Here is a 15252-nt window from a genome sequence, read left to right on the forward strand (position 1 = left end):
CTGAGACAATAGGATCTTCATGGGACCGGTCCTCTAACGCTTTTGTGACCTGCTGAGAGAAGTGCTATTCCTCTCCTGATCCTAACTGAAGAACTTGGCTTCCTTGACAATCTTCCATGTTTATCTTCCATTTTCTACCATCACTCTGCACTAAACCCTTTATTGAATGTTAATAAACTATAAATCTTTACTCCACTTTTTGGATAAAGTTTCTCCTCTTTTTTCTCCACTGGACTTCAGGACAGACACTGGGATGGGATGGGAAGGAAGTCAACATTAAAACTTGCTCAGGTTTTACCCATACCCTGTGAGTCTGTGTGTCTGTTTAAAGTTCCACATATTTAGAGGAAAACTAATCCCACCACTGTACCCAGAAAGATTTTACTTTCTAATTCCACCACTGTACACAGAAAGATTTTAGTCAGGTTAATATACCCCTCCTTGGCTAGAATTCCTAATGGAACAATAGGCAGAACATGTAACACCTCCCAATCAGTGCATTATTATATACTTTATAGAAGTGAATATTCCTTGAATGAGTCTTAATTCTGAGGTATTGGACGAGTGTATTTCAAATAATGACATCAATCAATACATTTAAAAACATTTTATTTTTAGAGGTTGAACAATGATTCATTGCAGACTTTCTGATGAAACAATTAGCAGTCTCAAAGATTATTTCAATAAATTTTAAAGTTAGAGCACAGATTGAATATAAATTGATTTAAATAGGCACAGTTTTGAAAAGAACTGAAGAGTACTTAAAAGATCCCATTGAATTCATGTGGCACTATTCCTAGTTTTATCGATAGTGTCTCAATTAAATGTCCTGGCAGAAAACACTTAGTGATTAATTTATCTAGAAACTGGTAGCACTGAAAATATTAAAATGTATGCATTCTAATGGTTTGCGTGTGTATGCTTCTATGTATACATGTGTGATTTCTGCTTTGCCTATTTTACTATCTTAATGATTATCCTTTCTTACTGTTTCCTCTGAGGCTCTTACCTTACTTCAAGAGACCTAATCACACTGAACTTTTCTTGTCAGCCCTTTGCATACATCATTTTCTAGCTTTTGAACATTTTCAATAATTCCTTCTATTTTGGACAAGGGCTTTGGTGAAAGAACTAAAGTACACTAAAATAACACTGTACTCTGTCCCAATGCTACTCACAACTTGCCAGAACTTTCATGCTTCAACTCACAGGACTCGGGAATCTGGCTTTTCAGAAATCCCCCTCAATGCTTCTCTGGTGGGCCAGGGCTTCCAGGTACTGCTGCTACAAGGTGAGGTGTAGTTATAACTTTTTCTGTCACTGTGCACTGACTGTGAAATTTAATTGTCCCTTCACTTTCTTGTTTCAGCTGGCAAAGGATGTAAAAATTCCAGATGGATTAACATCTAAATTGGAAATATTCATTACCTACAAACCACTTTAAATATTTTCAGTCCTTCCTAAGTTGGCTATCCAACATCTCAATCTCCTTTCTTAATATGTGCCCAGCTTCCTTTCCTCATTAGCACCTTATCATTTAACGCTCAATTACACATTTGCAATGTCTCTTGCTTGTTTACTTTGGGACACCTCTGTAGATGCAGTTCACTATTGTGTATATTTATTAGAATAACAGCCACAGAGCACAATGGGAGTTGACTTCCTAAAATAGTTTACTGTCTTACTGTGTTAAAAATATGATTTTAAGATAAAATTTATTTTTGAACCTTAACTGAGTAAATATTATGAAGAAAAAATGAATTCTTAAAAGACTTGATTCTACACGCTACTTAAATGAGAAAATTTTCTGAAATTCAAACATAGCAAGCTCCATTTGCTCAGCGATGAGGTACTTGCACAAAGTTCCCCATGGCCTTTTTGGTGTACAAATTTATAATAATGAAGACTACTTCTAAGGAAATAATTTGACATAAAACTTTGTTTTCTCTTTAAACTACTGCATTTAAAAAGTCATTTGAGTTGTAAACACTCAAGGATAAGCCAGTTTTAAGATCACATTATTGTGTCACAGTAACAGAAATGTGAATCACATTTACTTTTAATTCATGGATTCAGGTTCTCCTAAATTCTCATTATTGAGCTACTACATTCTTGATATAAGTTGTTAGGAAAATCCAAATCATCATTCCTGGCGCCAAGGTGCCAAGAAATAACGTGCTATCATGAAATCACACATAGTCTGCTTTTGTATTTTGGTTTAACCAGGTAGCTTGAAAATTATTATCCCACTAGCACCGTCTTCAGATTTTAGAAGCAGAACTAGAGGAATTATAGTGAGGTATACTTTGTGGTAGTTCTGTTGCTTCTCTACTGCTCCAGAACTAACCATGGTATTGAGGATGGATATGCAGAAATGATGCTTTTCACCAGGTAGCAATTACCATAGGTGACCAAACGCCACCTATCTATGGCGTCTATAACTTATTGGAGTGATGACTAGAATGATTTTTTCACGACTATAAATTTGTAGACCTAGGTATTTGATGAAAGTTGTATTTTCTTTCAAAATCTTTTTTAACCTATTACATTAAGTCCCTACATGTGGACTTATCACTTTTAGATTAATTTCTGATATTACAGAAATAGAAACATGAAAAACACAAGTATTAGCAGCCAAAACTTTTTGCTGTTACATTTTGTAATTTTTGTTTAATGACTGGAGTGAAATTTTTATATAGTTTAATCTGGAATCAGGAAAATATTTAATGCTTCTGATGGTCACACTGTTGGCCAGATAAGAATTTTGATAAATCAACCAATTTGTCTTTGGGGATAGAATTTGACGCCTACTTTAAAGTATTAAAATATACAACTTATTCTACAGTACATGTGTATAGGAGTTCAGTCCTGTATTCAGGCTTGCAAGTGTATTATTCGGTGGTTTTTAAAAACGGCTATTGCACATCTTTGGAGTTTCTGAGGAAAATCAAGCATCCGAGGCTTTCTTCCTTTCTTCTTATCAGGAGAAAACCAGCTTAACATGGGGTGAAAGAACACAACTGTTCTCTGTCTGTGGGCTTAACTGTCATGGAGCAATGAGGAAATGGGTGGCCTTTTCCCCTTTATCACTGTAGTTTTCTCCAGGCATGCAGGTTGTTCAGCCTTAGTCTGGTTTATGTTTAGTCCTTATTAATAATCATTTCATAATCTAACCTTTGGTTCTTTATAGGACTTGGCAAATTTACATATGGTTTGTTGCTATTTTTATTTTTTTCCAAAAAAAAACCCCCTCATTTAGGGCCAATTCTTTTGAAAGCTGTTTGGAATCTAACTTATTACAGGTTTCTTAACTCCATGTTGTAAAATCTGAATATAGATACTGTCCAAACTGTCCAAAGAGTAATGTTTGAATTCACAGTAACAAAAGTTACAAGGTTTGTGCAAAAGATATTGTACACCATTGGAGTACATAGAGCTTGCTATAGTTAATTTTATATATAAAGCTACATTTCTCATTAAAACTATTCTGTGCTACATTAAAAGTATCTGATTTAATTTTTCCCTACCAGTAAAACTGTATGCTCATTTAATATCAGAAATTTAAAATGCAAATTGTATATTTATGATGTTTGTAATTGTTATAATAAATCATTGGAACCTTTTAAACACCATAAGTGCTTTGGAGCTCTTCAAGTTTTCCAAGGGTCATGAAGTAAACCCGGCTATGGCGATTGCGCAGGATAGAGGTAAAGAACAGCTTTAAAAAGAGAGAAAGAGACACCATCAGTAAATATTTAATACATTGCAAACTGATATTTGATAGGTACAACTATAACTTCAATTTATCTTCACCAACGAATAAAATATTAAGCCATACTGTTTTTCAGAAAGGGATTTCCTCAGATTAAAGAATACAAATTTAAATTGGTATGGAGTCTAAATTACAATTAAAAAATAACCTTTTACCATATCCTATAATTGTACTTCATATAGTTTAAATAAAATTAGATTTTTGTAGGTGGAATTCATCTGCTAAACTTCTTGATTGGTTTGGTTAACAATTCTCCTTTGCTATTTGTTTAAAATCTATTTTTATTCAAGCTGGCTTTCCTGTTTCTTTTAATATATGGAAAATATTACCTTATTTAGATGTTCACATTGTTGCTGGTGTTTAAGTGGCCACTGAAATTTTCTACTTGGTGCAAGTCTCTATTTCAGTGGAACAGACTGACATCAATAGACTGAGATTATGAGCTAAACCAATTGGCTTAGAGAGGAACATGTTGTGTAAATATGGTCTGTGCCATAAAGAAAATTAGGACAGTACAATAATATAAATAGCAAACAGAGGTATCCTTGTTAGGACTAAGGTTTTCAACGTCCACAATGGATATACTTAGGAAGGTGTGTGATGTAATGATGATGATGATGATAATAACACTAGCTACCCGTGATTTAACACTTTTATGTGCCAGTCAATCTGTGAGATGCTTACTATATACATATTATTGATAATTTTCAGAATTGTTCCCAAAGTAGTTATTAATATTCCCATTCCTGAGGTGAAAAAGCTAAGGTTCAGAAGGACTAGTCGAACTTCTAGGTTTTTACACGTAATTAGGTGGCAAAGCTGGGACTGCATCCTAGATCTATCCGATCTCAATCACTGGTTCTTGCCATTATATCCCTTTATATTACAAAAAAGTACCTTTTCTTGATGCCCAGTGCTTTACCCTGTTTGTTCTGATATTAGTTCAAATCCTTTGCAATTTCTTCCAAATGTGAATGTTTTCTGGTCTTATTAGAATTATTTCTTCACGCTATTATTTCTCATAACATGTCGGGACTGTAATGATGTCATGCAATTCATTTTTCCATCTAAACTATATGAATTGGTTAAAATTGATCACATTACACAAATAATTGCCAAATCTTGATTTTATTTTTCTTTCCTGTGAAATGGACATAATAATGTCCACTTGTGAAGATTAACTATGATAGCTTCTAAAGTATTTAGCACAAACTCTACCATATAATTAGGTGTTCAGCAAACATAAGTAACTTTTTCCTTCTTCTGTTATTGGATTACGTTGAAAACTATAAAAGGCAGATTTACTCAAGCATTCTTTTTCAAAATATCATATTAATATGAACATGAAAAGAACTATGCACCAAAGACAATAATGGAATTTGTAAGAAATAAAATAAAGGCTAAACTTTGCTTTGGACACAATTAGAAGTTTTACATTTTTGAAAATGATTTCTTTTGAAATCAAATTTCATGATTTACCAAATCAATGCTTCTAATGCAAATTGCAAAATTATTTTTATTAATTTATTATATTATTAAGAGTATGCCAATTTGGGAAATATATTTATAGCCAGAAAGAAAAGGATATAAATTTCCTTAGTTAATTTCATCACTTGCTTTATTTTTGCTTTAACTGGGGGATGTAAACTATACCTTGTCACCTCGGGTACACAGAAATCTCAGCTTCTTAATTGACCTGCGCTTCAGTTCACTTTCCAGAACCCTTGACTGCAAAGAGCGGACTTCAATGGCTTTTTGGCCCCATCCTGTGGCTCGCTGTGAACACTCATAAGCTACAATAAAAATTTAAAAATCAGAAAAACATAATATCTTTCTGTCAGTGATAGAAAATTATAAACGCAGTCAACATTTGATTATTAAGAGGGACATTATTACAGTTCAGGTAAATACATTCCTCTTTTCCTGCTTATAAGACTGTTGTTTGGCCATTATGCTGCTCAACAGTGTTGTTCAAACCTGCTATGTACTATCACCATTGTGACCAACTATTTAACATTGTGAATAACTAGATCTCAGTTAATGTTTGTATTCATATTCTCCAATACCACAGAAAAAGCTAAGGGTTAATCTAACCCTGTTTGTAGAAAGTCAAATCTAGCTACAGTGATTCTTTATTTTATAATCTAGTTGAGGTACAACATCCTGTAAGGGTTTCTACTTGTGCTTAAGTGACATATATGGAAACCTGACTAACTTTTCAAAATTAAAACTGCTAAAAAATGACTCGCTCAAATAATGACTTTAGCAACTCTAATGTAATTCAATTAATTACCATGTTATACATAGAACTAAAGCTAATTTGATACTGCTAAGCGTTTCTCTTGCTCAGGAAATTTTTATTAAGATATAAACTATTGGACCCTGTTTTATATTACTCAGTGACAATAAAGACTATGACAATTGCTTTAAAGCAGAAAACCTAATTATGTAAATAGCTATATAGTCAGCTGACACTGTAAGGTATTTTCTGACATGGGGAGCAGTATTTTTTCCAACAACTGCATACAGCAAAATTTTCTAAACATAATGCACAGTGTACTTGCTGAGCCCAAATACACAGTTCACATGGCATTACATAATTTCTATCTTAATTCTAAAACACATTAATCAGCCACTTAACCTAGCTACTGAGCTAGCTTGTGTATGGGATGGAATCCAGTGATTTAGTTCAGAATGCTTAATGATACTTGCTGTGATTGCTAAGTCTCTATATATTTGTTTGAAAAGCCAAAGCAAAGATCTTATTCGTAAAAACATTCATTATATCTAAAGGAATGTAGATTGGGAAAATCTGGATCTAGGTTAGTTTTAAATAACAAAGCAGTTGTTTTTAGACAGAAAAAGAGAGTAATTGATTTTCTTAATATTAGTGTTATAATGCAATCTTTATATACGCTCAAAATACCCTTCTTACACAGACCAAAATATCATGTTTTTATAGTGCTATAATTTAGTTTACACATAGAGGGATGCTTTTCAATTTTAGTGACTTAAAATAGCTCTTTGTTTTAGGTCAGAAGTTGTCCTGCCTAAGGACAAGAACTGTACCAGATGACTTTTTAAGACCTCTTTGAGTCCTATCATTGTCTACATGTGGCATAAATATGGCATAAATATAGGGGTTCTGTTTCCCATTTGAACTGAATTTCCTTATTCCAATTTCTGATTAATATATTGATCACAACCACTGTAAAGGTTAGAACAAGATTCATTATTTCAGGGTTTTTTTTTCCCAGATCTGTCAATTATATTGTAAGCGTTTACGTCTTGTCACAAAATGGTTTTAAACCCTCTGTGAGTTCTTACCTTTTGAAGAAATTGGAGGTTTTCAGGATAATCCTTAACACTATGTATGCAAAAGGAAAGGATTCTGCAGATGCAGTGCAAAGTGCCATCATCCCATAATGGAAAAAATGTCCATTAAAAAGAAGTTCTTTCAAACTGGTCTTTAAAGCCACATGTGGATCACATTTAGCCATTTTATAGAGATTTCAGAAGCTTCTGGCTTCTTTATTGATAAACTATTTTCTCTCTGTCTCTCTTGTCCTCCTTCCCTCCCTCCCTCCCTTCCTTCTCTCTCTCTCTCTCTCTCTCCCTCTCTCCCCCCCTCCCTCCCTCCCTCACCCTCTCCTTGTCCTTCTCCCTCTCCCTCTCCTTCTCCCTTCTCCTTTATTTGCTTCATTAACCTTATCTTACTTCCAGGCACATTTATCTTCAAGCAAATCATTCTACTCTCTCTCTAATATTTTTACTGTTCATATGCATTATTCTGTTCCCTATCTAGAATCACCTCTGTAGTCATCAAGACTCAGAGAAATACGAGTTTCAAGTTATTCAGATTGCCCAGATCAGCAGTCCTGCGATGGTCAGGAAGAAAAAAAGATGTCCTGGTCTAATGAAGATGAAAATTTTGTAAATGAAGTTTGACGAAATCTTAGTGACAACCTATATGTCACATATTCAGTTTGTATTTGATTCTTCACAGAAATATTACATGCTGAACAGAACACTATTGACTGTATAAAATGGAAGTATTTTGCTCTTCTCTTATGACTATTTGGCAGTCTCCTAAGATAAAGGTAAACCCCAAAAATCAATGTGATGGAATGAAACACTTTCAACACCTGTGTAAAAGCTGCAAGCAAAGGTATTTAAAATAAAATTACAGATTATTGTGGAAAAAAATTACTTTCCTATTTTAATTACATGATTATTAAAAATGAACAACTAAGACAGCCATAATCAGTCTCTTTGTGATAGCCTTGTGAAGTAATTAAGCATAAGACAAACATACACATTACCTTACAAGGGAGTAAGTATGCCATATCCCAAATTAACACTATATGCCTTGAGAAAAAGTGATACTTCAGGAAATAGAAGCTTTTCTGGGATCATCTGAAAGGAGAAAAATTTTATACATACCTACTGAAGATGGTATGTCTTTCCACACTTCAAGGATCTTCTTGAAGAGTTGTTCATTTGCTTCCATGGAAAGGGCTTCGGCATTGAAAGTGAGCATCATGCCAATTCCCAAGGAATCAGGTAAAATGATGATATTCTGTGGTATAATGATTTCCAGGGGCTGGAATTATGTTTCATAAGGATTTACATGTCCAACATTTTATCACTACTACTTTCATTGAAGCAGTTTGGTTGAGCAATAAAGACCAAAAAGGGGTTCAAAATGCAGGGAGGAGAGAAATTTCTATTTCAGTACTAAACAACATGCTATCCAACACTTGAAAAGAGCCTTCCCTATGTCATAAATCTGTCACTGTTTAATATTCTCCTTTATATTTAGGAGAAAACTTTGTAAAAAGCAGAGATATACTTCCAACACAGAGAAATTCATTGAAATTTCACAAACTATTATGTATAATGATAGAAGAAACATTACTTGTTTGATTTCAGATTCATTTCAGCACACTAATTAATACTTTAGTAAGGAATGTGTGAACCAAGTAACAAATACAAAATCACTGCTTATCAACCAATTTATTCAAATCAGAAATAGAAAATTAACTTTAAAATAGCTTGAGTTTAAATATTTACAAGGGGCAGCTTTATAATATCCTTCACTGCTTGAAATATATCCTCCCTTCACAAAAATATGGAATTTCTTATCTAATTTATATAATCTTAAAATATCTTCAATTCAGAGATGTATTAGGTGACAGAAGATGAAATACTAAGAAATATCTAAGAATTTCTAAATTTCATGATGCATAAAACAATGTGACAAAACTTGCCTAAACTACAGATATTGTCACATTAATCATATTTCCCTAAAAATCGAACAATTAATTCCTCTATCATTTTTCGAATTTAGCAAGTTAAAGGAAAAAATGTCAGAAACTATACTTGCCAAACCCAGCGTACTCAGGCCAAGTGCTTGAGGCCATGTCTCAGTCTCAGCAACAACAATTCTTAAAACTAAAATGGGGATCCAGAGGCGAAAAGCAATTTTAATGCGTTCCCTGGGCACTCTCATGAGCAGTTGAATCAGAAAAGAGATGAAGGAAGAGAGAAAAAGAAATTCAAGAAAAAAGATTGTCTCAAAAAATTTGTTTAGAATAGATCTGGGCTGTTGTAAATCCAGAAAGCCTCAGAGGTAATCTTCTTGCTTCTCAGATGATTCCTGAAGTAACCAGATATTCTGTAGCTTTACAGCTTTTGTAATCTAGCACTTTTGGAAAAGTATTATTTTTAGTACATTCTGTTTCAGAAGACACTCTCTCCTCCTTTATATTAGAGTCCTTTCTCTTTTAATGGGTCAAGACACTAGGGCATTTAGCTAAAAATTCTATTTTTTAATACACTTAAGGTATCCTAATTAGGCCAGAAAATGACTTTTTAAAAACCTCACCTTCTCTTATTCTTGTTTCCATAATAATTAACTGATCGTTTCAAAAGAAAATAATTCTTCTTGCTTAGTAGTCAAGTGGAACACAGAATTCAATCTTCCTAAATGACTTTCCAAATAAGTATAAACTTGGACCAACACTGTGGTGTTCAATAATGCACTACCTTCAAAATAAAGGCTATCTGACATGACATAAAAAATAAGATGCAGGAAGTGATGGAAGACACTCCAAGTGAAAAGTACTATAATATTTATAGTAAAATTAACCTACACTCATTTAAATGGCTTTGGCTGGGCTTGGTTCAGTATTTTCTGCCTTATGAACAGTGATTTCTATATAGTCATAGGTGACAACAGAATGATCAGCTAATTAGATTGTTAAATATGACCAAAACTTTAAAAAAATTCTCCACTAATGATCTGACAATTGCTCCATGTAATCTGTCAGAGATATATAGATAATTCTGAAAGCTGTGCAAAATATCACATTACTACAGTGGCTTAGCAGTACATAAAAGTTTTCTCCTGGAATTTTGTATAATGCTAAACTGCTAAAACTTTAGTGATTGTCAAAATGGGGAATTCAAAAAGGGTGAAGCAGAGATTTGTTGGTTCAGTCCTTCCTTTTTAATATAATTTTCAATAGGACAAATATCATTTCTACCATCAAATTTGAGATATAGGAGAATTATATCATGTATGGTACGTGTGTGTGAGGGGTATTGTGTTATGTTCAATCTCTTTAGACAAATGATGTGTATAGTATTTTTACAACTATCCATATTTTAGATGCTGTGCCATATTTTCATATTTATAATTATTTGAGTTAAGAGTTGATGTGCATTAGCTTTTAAAATGCTGAATCTTTGATCAGAAATTCTAAGTATAACTTATACTGTAAGAGAATACTTTATGATAATTTGCTATATATCACAGTTAAAGTACTACAATCTGGATAAAGAAAGGACATACACATAATAATGTTGCAATACTGGTGTAATTTAAAAAAATCTATTAATGCATTATGAGGTGCAGAAGACTAAAGCAAGGGTTGCAAACTCATATGGCTACAAGGGCCAGTTATTATAAATACATAATGGTGGATGGATAGAGAATGTATAGCATATGTTCCATCTAAAAGTGGACAGGCACAAATTGGTTCCAGTTGATTATGGCCAGATAGTAATGTTGGCCTGATATTGTCAGATCATTGGTTTTTCAATAGAAATCCAGATTTTAAATGTAAATGATATTCACTTAAAAACAAACAAAAATCACTGTTGCAGACAAAATCTATCTGCGGAACAGACTTAGCTGTCTGGACTAAGAAACCATCAGTGATTTTTGTTTATCCATTACTACTTTCTGGCACTTTATACTTACCTTTTACATCTCAGTTCTAATATAGATATTGATACTCATATTTTTAAAACTTTAAGAGTTTTGACAGTTGGAAAATTGTGTTATACAGTAATTTCTAGGGATCTTACATTATTTGGCAGGGTCACATCAGACATAACCTCAGATTCTGCATCAATGATGTGATATCCATCTGCTGAACTGAAGAAAATCTTTAGTCTTTTTTCAGAACCAATAGCCAGGTCAACTGTCACTGGCTTATGACCAAGTGTTGGAAACACCTGTAGATATAAAACCAAATATGGCCAAAAGGCCAAAAATGACACTCTGTCTAAGGAGAAAATTCCCCTGCCCTTTTGTTTAACAGGTTTATAAAACCCAGAATTATTTTTAAAGTTACGTAATATATTTAGAGACCTATGTATTATAACTTTTCTTAGGTCTGTTATTACAATAAGAATGATTATATTCAGGTTCTAAATATTGAGTTTTCCTTCGAAGGCCAAATCTCCAAAAATCATAAGAGCCTTGTATGGCCCTGTACTCTGTTTGCTGTCTTTAAATTCCTTGCCTTGAGCTTCAGCAAATGAAGGAGCTCATCTGGTCTCTTAAACCGGTTTGCTGGATCAGCTGCCTGTATTTTTGCCAGTATTCGTATATAGGCTTCATAGGACATGTAGTCTCCTTCGGAGTCTGCTGATTGATCAATGCACACTTGGTAGGGAATGAGAAAGGCCAGACATGTTAACCTACCATAGACTGGATGTACTCTAGGCTCTTATGGCTCCTAGTCCAAGGAAACAAAAAGCCAAACAGGATTCATTGCCAAGTTCAGGTCACAGTAGAGGACTGGGCATCACAGGTTTCACCACACTGTAGTCATGAGGTGGGATTCAAGAACTGGAGTGAGGACTTGGACCAGGAATTGTGTATCAGGCTACACAGACTGTTAGTACTTACCTTCTTTGCTTTCCAGCTCCATACCAGGCAGCTCTGACCAATCAGCAGACACCCAAGAACAAACCCATATCCAAATACTGACAGCTGACCCAAGGCCCAATTTAGGGAGATCAGATCAGGGATGTGATTTGTGTCAGGACAGACCCAGACTATCTATATAGTAGTCTGTGCTATTTATAAAAGAACATATTTATTGTACAAATAGACATTGAGGAGTAGTCATAGATATTAACCCATCTTTATTGTATACATGTGATGTTTTGGCCTACAAAATATACCACGTAATCAGATCCTGACCTAAGATACAATAGTATTTCACGAATATGTTGTTGGGGTCTATCATGATGTATCCCTATCAGTGCTTTGTAAAAACTTGTCCAGGGACCAACCAGTTCAAAATCTCCTGGGTTGTTTGCTAAAAATATAGATTCCCAGGCTCCACTTCAGACCTACTAATTTGGCCTGGAGTTGGGTCTGAGATCTAAACTTTTAACAAATGCTCCAGATGATTCTTATGTATATCCCAGGTTAGGAGCTACTGGACTCTATGTAATATTGCCAGCTCATTAATCAGTCCTTATTACTATAGAATAAATACAAAATAATCTTATTTATGTTGAATTCTGGAGCATTATAAAAAGATAATGAAGATAAAAATAGTCCCTAGTTTATGAGATGTGATTAAAAATTTAGTGTTTGGGACACTAAATGGTTACCTTAAGAGGCTGATCCATAGAAGTTCAATTAAACCATAATAAGGGTGGAAACAGTACTCATAATCCAAATAAGCCTAACCACCATTCCTTGTAATAGTTCTAGAGAAGAATGTGTTTAGAGATCCAGCTTGGAAGGAATATAGAGCCATCCTTTCCTCCCCACCCCCATCTACTGTAGCCCTGGTAATTAGAGCAAAGCCTTTCTCTTCCTTCATTCCTCTTCCAGGTTCATTCCTCTACCATTCCTCTACAATGGTAGAGGTTTCCCCCTTTACCATTGTCACACCTTTCCTTACCTTCCCTCTGCTCTCCACCCCCCACTAAGAGAGAACAGGGACTTTCTCAGCTTCAAGTCATTGGGGTGGCACCCAAAGCTTGTGTTTGTGGCTTTAGAAGAGAAGGTCTTCATGTTGACTACAGGAATTGGGAGTGAGGAGCTGGTGGGGAGGTCCTTTAAGGGGAGGGGTCAGGGATTTCCCTCACACTCTCCCTTGGTGTGGTGCCTGTGAATTATCTAAAAAAGGGTTAAATGATAATTATTGACATGGTATATTTAAATTACATTAATTGTAGAAGAATGGTATATATTTCCGCTACTCTATTCCAAATACTGTTCTGTTTACAATTTCTCAAAAGAAAAACCAAAGGAAAAGGAGACCACTCACTTTAATGGCAGTGCTTTCATCAAAGGACTTTGGTGCCCATGCATACAGGTGAATTGATGATTTCAAAGCAATTGCAATATATGTTGTTTCTTCATGTTGCACTACAGTGATAAAATACAAAGAAGTAACGATGCCACAGAGTTAACAAGAACACTCAAGTATTTGTGTTTGTTGTTGAAAATGTCATAATAACAATGTAAGACCATAGATCATTTATTTTAGAATAGTTATTTGGTTACAATTTGATTCCCAAAAGAAGGTGACAAAAATACTGTATAGTTTTATGGAGTGTATGCATTAGCCTTTAAGAACACTCTAAATTGTACACTGAAAACTACAGAAAATTGCTGAAAGAAATTAAAGAAGACCTAAATAAATGGAAATACTTCCTCTGTTCATGGACAGGTAGACTTAACATTGTTAAATGAGAGATGTGATTAAAAATCATCAGCAGTCAGCAGTACTGACCTTAAGAGGTCAGTACTATCCAAAGTGATCTACAGATTCATTGCAATCTCTATTAAAGTCCCAATGCCCCCCTATGCATAGATGGAAATGCTGATTAAAATTCACTTGGAATTGGAAGAGGTTCCAAATAGCCAAAACAATCTTGAAAATGAAAAACAAAGTTGGAGGACTCACGGTTCCCAATTTCTAAACTTACTACAAGCTACAGTAATCAAAACAGTGTAGTACTGACCTAAGGACACGCATATAGATCAATGGAGTAGAATTGAAAGTCTACAAGTAAAGCCATTCATTTATGGTCAGTGGTGCCAGGACTATTCAATAGGGAAAGAATAATCTCTTCATCAAATGGTACTGTGACAACTGAATATCCAAGCACAAAAAAATGAATTGGACCTCCTACTTCAATCCATATATAAAAAATAACTTGAAATGGATCAAAGACCTAAATGTAAGAGTTAAAACTATGAAACTCTTAGAATTAAATATAGGAATAAACCTTCATGGCAATAGAGTCTATTTGACACCGAAAGCATAAGCGACAAAAGAAAGAAACAGATAAATTGGGTTTCATTAAAATTAATACTTCTATGTATCAAAGGACACTATCAAGAAAGTGAAAAGGCAAAGTATGGAATGGGAATAAATATCTGCAAATCATATATCTGATAAAGGTTTAATGTCCAGAATGTATAAAGAATACTTACAACTCAACAACAAAAAAATAAATAAGCCAAGGAAGATATACAAATGATCAACAAACACTTGAAAAGATGCTCAACAACATTATTCATCAGGGAAGTGCAAATCAAAACTATAATGTGATGCCACGTTACACCCACTTGGATGGCTAGGATCAAAAGACTGACATTTACAGGTGTTGGTAAGAATGAAGAGAAAAATGGAGCTTTCATACTTATGGCAATGTAAAACAGTTCTGTCAGTCACTTTTAAAAATATTCTGGCAGTACTATCTAAGAGAAAAGAAAATATGCACTCCAATGTACAAAGACATGTATGAAAATGTTCATAGCAGAATTATTCCTAATAGCCAAAAAGTGGAAAAAGTGCAAACGTATAAAACAATGGATGTATAAAAAATTGGATAAACAAAAGGTGATATATATATATATATATATATATATATATATATATATACAATGCAATACTATTCAGCAATAAAAAGGAATACTGATACATGTTGAATAGGTTAAAGCATGGATGAACCTTGAAAACATTATGCTAAGTGACAGAAGCTTGTCACAAAAGACCACATAATGTATAATTCCATTTAAATAAATCGTGGAAAAAAGACAAATCCACAGCAAAGAAAGTAGATCAGTAGCTACTTAGGACTATGAGGGGAATAAGGTAAGAGGAATAAAATATGGAGTGACTGCTAATGGCCATGAGGTTTCTTTTTGGAAT

General features: G+C 34.0%; 1 protein-coding gene across 1 annotated transcript in view; it reads right to left on the reverse strand.

Moving 5' to 3' along the window:
• Positions 1–625: 625 nt before the first annotated feature.
• Positions 626–15252, reverse strand: part of NRK (Nik related kinase) — a 167712-nt gene continuing 153085 nt past the window's right edge. The window contains 6 exon segments of the mRNA XM_019949429.3: positions 626–3718; positions 5426–5565; positions 8216–8375; positions 11147–11296; positions 11587–11729; positions 13353–13457. Of these exon segments, the coding sequence (XP_019804988.2) occupies positions 3623–3718; positions 5426–5565; positions 8216–8375; positions 11147–11296; positions 11587–11729; positions 13353–13457 (794 nt within the window). The 3' untranslated portion in view covers positions 626–3622.

This window comes from Tursiops truncatus, chromosome X (assembly GCF_011762595.2).
Source record: "Tursiops truncatus isolate mTurTru1 chromosome X, mTurTru1.mat.Y, whole genome shotgun sequence".
In the NCBI taxonomy this organism is placed as follows: Eukaryota; Metazoa; Chordata; class Mammalia; order Artiodactyla; family Delphinidae; genus Tursiops; species Tursiops truncatus.